Below are 7,172 nucleotides of genomic sequence, written 5' to 3'. Positions count from 1 at the left end.
CTTCTGGATTTTTGAACATTGCTTGAATACCAAAACTTGGTATTGCCAAGGTTTTATTTTTAGGTATTCCCGCGCCCTTGGAAAATCAGATTTTGGTATTCCTGTGGTCTTCCACCTACATGATTTTAGTATTATTTCATGGTATTTTACCATCTATTATTGGGCAACCAAGAGCATATTTTGGTCGCTGGTATTTGCACAAATAATACCAAAATTTGGTATTTTCATACCATTTTTGTGCAACAGTTGCAGTTAGTGAAAAAACGAAAAATGATCCATACACAGAAAAAAAACCGATGGTAAAATCGCATGCAAAAGCATGCACATCACCTTTGTGAAAAAAAATCACTTAAAATTACATCTACGAATGTACTCTGAAAAAAGTGTGATATTACACAAACCCCATTTTGACCCCAGGGATAGATATCGAGTTGGTTATTTTTGATTAGAAATGACAATTTAAACATAAACAAACCGATTTTTTTTTTCAATTTCATTTATTGCGCAGAAAATTTGTGATTTATTAGTAATAAAGTTGTTCTACCATGTAAACAGGCCAGATTTTCGACGCAGCGCAGTATATTCCGCGCCACCACGGAATCAAGCGACGTCCCAAATTCTTGGAGCAGCATCCGGTGGATGCTCGGTTGTGAACGATATGATCGCGAACAGCCCTAGTGTGGACGAGGCGAACATCTTCTTCCTGGCCAACCTTCCATCCGTGGTCGTGGTGCTGATGATCGAAAAGGACCGGGTGTGGTTCCTCTTTGCGGCCAATCTTCCTCTCGATCGAATGTTTCGTGGCCGAGGAATAAAAAGTCCTGAATATCGCAGCTAATCGAACTCCCGGCGTTGATTGGTGAAAATCTAACCAGATCTGTGGAAGGAAAATAAAAAATAAGTTAAATTGTGTCAAAATCGTCCTTTTTTGTAAAAATATAATTCGATTGAAAGATTCACTAACTGCTGTTTCGATGTTCGATTGGGATGATCAAGAATGGCCCGGTTGTGAACAAGGTGCACATCCTCTCCGTCGCCAACCTTCCTTTCGTGGCCGAGATCCTGGTTATTTTCCTTTATTTCCTGGTTATCGAGAAGAACGATTCGGGAGCGGACGAGGTGCGCATCCTCGTCGTGATCATCCTTCCTTCTGTGGCCAACTGTTGATAATCGAAAAGGTCCCGGATGCGCACTTCGTTATCTTCCGAGACGTTCCCGATCATCAGCAACTTGGTCACGGCGGGAAGGTTGGCCACGATGAAATTGCACACCTCGTCCACTCCCGGGTCGTTTTCGTTCATCAGCATCTCGGTCACGGAAGGAAGGTTGGCCAGGAAGAAGATGTTCACCTCTTCCACTCTCGGGTCGTTCTCGGAAGGTTGACCACGACGAGGATGCGCACTTTGTTCACTCCCGGGACGTTTTCGTTCATCAGCATCTCGGCCACGGATGGAAGGTTGGCCACGAAGAGGATGCGCACCTCTTCCACACCCGGGTCGTTCTCGATCATCAGCAACTTGGCCACGGCGGGATGGTTGGCCACGATGAAATTGCGCACCTCGTCCACTCCCGGGTCGTTTGTGATCATCCGAATCTTGGCCACGAAGAAAATGGATGGATGGTTGGCCAGGAAGAAGAAGTTCGCCTTGTCCACTCCCGGGTCGTTCTCGATCATCAGCAACTTGGCCACGGAAGGAGAGTTGGCCACGAAGCGGATTTGCCTTTAGCAGCAAAAATGTTATCTGTAAAAAGTTGATAATTCTTTTATTTTGAAAAATCAAAGCGGAGAAAAACTACTTACGACATCCAAATGGCTCCAAGTGGAAATTCCAAATGACATTTCTTCATCTGTTCAACGATTAGAACTGTCAAAGTCAACTACATGAATTTTCGGTAATTTTACACAAAAATAGGCAGCGAATGTTGTACACAACATTGAGAGCAATATTGCATAATTTTTTTTAGCAATATTACACGTTTCTTGAGTAATTGGTGTTAGTATTTTTTATAAATCGGTGTGCTGAATAAATGTGTAATTTTACAACTATAAAAATACATTTCGATGTTTTACATGCAAGCATTTTACTACTTTTTTTGCTGTGCAGCAAAAAAATCGATGGTAAAATCGCATGCAAAAGCATGCACATAACCTTCGTCAAAATAAACACTTAATATTACACACTGCATGTACATTTTTTGCAAACACAAAAAAAAGTTGCAACCGACGGGATTCAAACACAGCACCAATAGTAAGGACTGGCGCCTTATCCCACTCGGCCATCAGACCGATGAAAAACTGTAAGGATAAACGCATATATTAGCTTGACAATTCGGTCAAGTAGGTTTCCCATACTGATGGGTTACATATTTCAGGGTGTAAAATCACATAAAATTGCATGAAATAATGCAATATTTATTTTACACCCTGGCATTTTACACGCAGCTGGATTACTACTTTTTTAGCTGTGTACCATTTATATAACTCCATATCAAATAAACGGGAATTGTCTCAACAGCAGCATCCGATTGCTTGCCTTGAGAATAATATTTAAACTAATAAAAACATACGATTATTTGGGTCACATCATCATCTTCTATGATGAATCCTGACCATTACCCTTCCCTACTAACAAAATCCCAAGTAGAAGTAGTTTTCCGGCACACGCGGGGGTGTGGATATCGTATAGAACCCACCCTTGGTAGCAGCCTGTGCTAACTAACATTCCCGTCCCGTTCCCTCGAGATCTACAAACTGACATGGCGGGCGCCGTTGGTGGCCAATGACTGTTACCTATTTGCATACATTCGTGTTTCAGCGACCTTGGTGTTTTATCTTTTCAGCGCATTCATGCATGCTGTTGATAAGGGAAACACCACTAGATCGTTAAAGCGTATGATTGGTTGTGCTGATAGCATATAACGGTCCTTATCAGCAACGGAGAAGGACAACCATGGGTGGTCTCTCATGCTCATGCTTATGCTCAATTTAGCGATATGCAGAAAACATTACGTACATCGCAAATTGCCTCAAAAATAAGTTGTTCTGATTTTAAAAATCGAAAATGCTTTTGAGTGAGTACTGCTTACACCCCGCCATGGCGTATGGGGCAAAAAAAAAGCGCTTTTCAATTATATAAATAAATCAGATTTGTTTTTGTATTGATTCATTTATGCACAATTCTTTATTTAGCTATTCCTTTGAAAATTAACTGCCGTTATCTTCCTTTTGTAAGAAAGGCTATATCTCACCCCAGGTGGGATTAAAGCGGGTTTTGCGATGGGATTGTGCAACTCACCAATAAAAACACATTTTTTTATTCTCAACTTATTTTTATTAGGTCAGTTTAGGTGCTGTGACCAAGGCTGTGACCAGGTTAGGACCGAGGGACGGTTCAAAATAATATAGAATACAAAAAAAAAATGCTCATTTTGCTCCGTATTTGCCGAGCATGTAGCTAAAAATTCTTAATTGGTCCATGCGGGTCTTGCAGGTCTGGAACCTGGCGCTGTACTCGTTGAAAATGTGCCACAGCTCAGTCGAACTGTAGAGCACCTCCTCTCCTACCGCCGTAGGTGGCACCGGCGCCGGAGCCGGTATTTACTTGACTGCTGCGGGTCGAGGGCGATCCTTTGGCTTCACGTCCAAGACTGCGCCCGGCAGCGGAGGGAACTCCGCCGGCGTGAACGCCGGAACTGCTGGACTCTGCTTCTCCGCCTTCCTTGCCGGCGGTTTCGGTTTCGACGCCTGCTGGCGCCTCTGGATGAAGTCCGCGCGCTTGGGGCAGCTGCGGTCCGTGGCTTCGTGGACTCCAGAGCAGTTGGCACACTGTAGAGTCCTAATTATTCTCTGTGTCTCGCTCCGTGCGCACAACTATTGTTTTGTGATGGCCTTCCACCCGTCCGCCCGCTAGCCATCGATTCATCGCGTCTGTCCGTACGACTCACAATTATTCCCTCTGCTCAGGCCGGTGGCTTACTAACAATAATCCACCACGCGCTCTTCTGTCATAATCCGCAATAATGCATGGGTTGCATACAAGGTGTGATGCAAGCGCGATATACGCATGCAAGTTTGACTTGTGTCGCATAGGACCCTACACCCCATCTTACCTTATTAAAACACAAATGGCTGTCTTATTTACTGTTAAGCTCTGTTCTAGAACCAATCTCCAAAATGGTATATTTTCATTCGCTCCACGAACTTACTTGAGGTTAGCCTATTGTAAAACCATAATGCAGAAGATTATTAATGAAGAATTAAGCGCGAATCGTTATGCTATGCTATGGTATGCTATTAAGCGCGACTCGTGAGACTCTTAAACTACTCCTCATTTTAATTAGATTTCGTGCTGATTCTATACTCATCTTTTCAGTAAATAATTAAACAATCATAGCGACATTCGCTGTTACTCTAGAACAATAGCCTTCTTCATGTTCATAACAAATGTTCCGACTTTTTTTTTAAATAGAACACATACGAAGATATAAACATTAGAACTAAAGTTAGTGAATTCACAGAACCTATTTTTATGATGGTTGATTGTATGATGCTCTTTTATTAAACTTAATTCTATCCACACCAGACAAAAACAACTAGAATATGATTATTCAAAACGCGCAATGCTCTAAATTCTCCCATGAATTGACTCTCAAACATTGCAAGAAGAATTGCTAGAATAAATATGCCTAAAACTTATATGTTTCATGCGATTCCAAAATACAACTCTTCTAGAAGAAAAATAAAACTTTTTTTTTACACTCTACTAACGATGGCAATATACTAAGATTGCTTGCATTCTTTCATGCATCAGTACCATCAAATACTGATGTTACTTCAGTGTAGAATACCAGATAATTCAACAGTCTCAATGAAGGGAATCTCCTGCACAGCAATCGCAACTTAGGAATCAATCAATTTACTCTCTCTTAAATAATAATTATACTTTCTTCACGGACAAACTGAATCTTCCTTTCCAAACCAGGTTAAGATTACCACCCTCTCTTATTTGGCACTGCTTCCTAAAAACCTTTTTTTTTATTATTATTTAGTTTACTGTGCAGAAATATACCGTTTTTTTCATTAAAGCAAAACTGATTTCATGTAATGGTCAACGATGGGAATTCTCTACCAAACACCCTACAATTATCGAACATCTCAGTTGTAAATGCAAGTTCTATTCTCAGCACGTTCAACTCCAAAATTCAGCAAAACATACTATACCAATAAGCATATAACTCCTCCCTTTTCCTCCATCCTAAGCTCTTAGTAGCCAGCTTTTTTTTTTTCTTCTATCGTCTTTGAGTTGGTTGCGGCCAAAGATCTTTTCAAACGAACTGTCTACGAACATCCTTGCAACGTGATTAGTCCACCAAAGAAGACCGAGCATCGCCTCGTAAACGAGAAAAAGCGTACGGTTCAGGGATATAAAAATATCATACTTTCAATTCAACTCAGCAACTACGATTATCATACCCGAAATATCATCTCCTAATATTCTGCCCTTTTCAACTGCGTGATTCTCAGCAGGGCTGTGGAGTCGGAGTCGGAGCCGGAGTCGGTGGAGTCGGGTCTTTTTGGGGACCTGGAGTCGGAGTCGGAGTCGGAGTCGTCAAAACTCGATCAGCTGGAGTCGGAGTCGGAGCCGGAGTCGTAAATTTCTGATAGACCCGGAGTCGGAGCTGGAGTCGGAGCTGTCAAAATATTTAATATAATTTATGAACTTATTTATTGTTCAATATTTTTATAATATAGGTTAATTCCCAATTTTGACAAAGAACTTTGTCCTAAGGTTTCTATACGGGGTGTCAATCCAAAATTTTCGCGAAGCGAAAACGTTACGTAACGAATTCCCCTCTCGGCAAATTTCCTCTTTTTGGTGCACGCTGGTTGGTTGAACAAACGTTTCCCAATCAGTCAATATAGAGACGTGAGATTGATGTATCTAAAATCACCCCCACTCTACCTCATAATTTTCGGATCGTCGACGCGGCAAAAAGCGAATAAGGAGATGTAGGAGAATGGGTGCAAAGAGGCGGGGCATACGTCCCCGATCTAAATTAACAAAACTCGGCTCGGTCGGTCCCGAAAATTCATTCTGTTGCTGGACGTCGACGAGAACACATCAGGAGCAGATGGCCTGGTGGCCCGTTTGCAGACGGCCTGGAGGCCCGGGAGCAGATAGCCTGGAGGCATGGACACGCCAAGACATGCCAGCCGGCATGAGCGGGAATTGGAATTGGCCACCACTTGGAGTGGCCGGAGTCCCCGGCGGGTGTTCCGATAGGGGGACTTTTCCCGAACCATAAGAGTTGGGGCAATATGGGTATCAAACTTTAGGGTTTTTGATACTGGATATGAAATTTGACATTTCGGCAGTAGTGGCCACCACCTGGAGTGGCCGGAGGCCCCGGGGATGTTCCGATGGGGGGACATTTGCCGAACCATAAGAGTTGGGGCAATATGGGTATCAAACTTTAGGGTTTTTGATACTGGATATGAAATTTGACATTTCGGTAGTAGTGGCCACAATCCGGAGTGGCCGGAGGCCCCGCGGATGTTCCGATGGGGGGACATTTGCCGAACCATAAGAGTTGGGGCAATATGGGTATCAAACTTTAGGGTTTTTGATACTGGATATGAAATTTGACATTTTGGCAGTAGTGGCCACCACCTGGAGTGGCCGGAGGCCCCGGGGATGTTCCGATAGGGGGACATTTGCCGAACCATAAGAGTTGGGGCAATATGGGTATCTAACTGTAGGGTTTTTGATACTGCAAATGAAATTTGACATTTTGGCAGTAGTGGCCACCACCTGGAGTGGCCGGAGGCCCCGGGGATGTTCCGATAGGGGGACATTTGCCGAACCATAAGAGTTGGGGCAATATGGGTATCAAACTTTAGGGTTTTTGATACTGCACATGAAATTTGACATTTCGGCAGTAGTGGCCACAATCCGGAGTGGCCGGAGGCCCCGGGGATGTTCCGATAGGGGGACATTTGCCGAACCATAAGAGTTGGGGCAATATGGGTATCTAACTGTAGGGTTTTTGATACTGCAAATGAAATTTGACATTTTGGCAGTAGTGGCCACCACCTGGAGTGGCCGGAGGCCCCGGGGATGTTCCGATAGGGGGACATTTGCCGAACCATAAGAGTTGGGGCAATATGGGTA

General features: G+C 43.3%; 1 protein-coding gene across 3 annotated transcripts; it reads right to left on the bottom strand.

Annotated features, from left to right (window-relative positions):
- Window positions 1-400: 400 nt before the first annotated feature.
- On the bottom strand, window positions 401-1,912 carry LOC119769687. Of its 3 annotated transcripts, none has more exons than XR_005278486.1 (3): window positions 1,802-1,912; window positions 965-1,742; window positions 401-877 (listed from the first exon to the last, which is right to left on the bottom strand). XR_005278486.1 is itself a non-coding variant. In XM_038263065.1 (3 exons), exons 2-3 carry the CDS (start codon window positions 1,673-1,675, stop codon window positions 524-526), a joined length of 627 nt encoding a protein of 208 aa, XP_038118993.1. In that variant the 5' UTR covers window positions 1,676-1,742; window positions 1,802-1,909; the 3' UTR covers window positions 401-523. The 3 variants fall into 3 exon arrangements, 2 of the variants coding, with proteins under 2 accessions (XP_038118993.1, XP_038118994.1); XM_038263065.1 differs by having other exon boundaries at window positions 1,403-1,742; window positions 1,802-1,909; XM_038263066.1 differs by having other exon boundaries at window positions 1,481-1,742; window positions 1,802-1,906.
- Between the last annotated feature and the right edge of the window lie 5,260 nt (window positions 1,913-7,172).

This window comes from Culex quinquefasciatus, chromosome 3 (genome assembly GCF_015732765.1).
Source record: "Culex quinquefasciatus strain JHB chromosome 3, VPISU_Cqui_1.0_pri_paternal, whole genome shotgun sequence".
Taxonomy (NCBI): Eukaryota; Metazoa; Arthropoda; class Insecta; order Diptera; family Culicidae; genus Culex; species Culex quinquefasciatus.
Note: the sequence above shows the minus strand (reverse complement) of the source record. Positions and strands in the feature narration are given on the sequence as shown.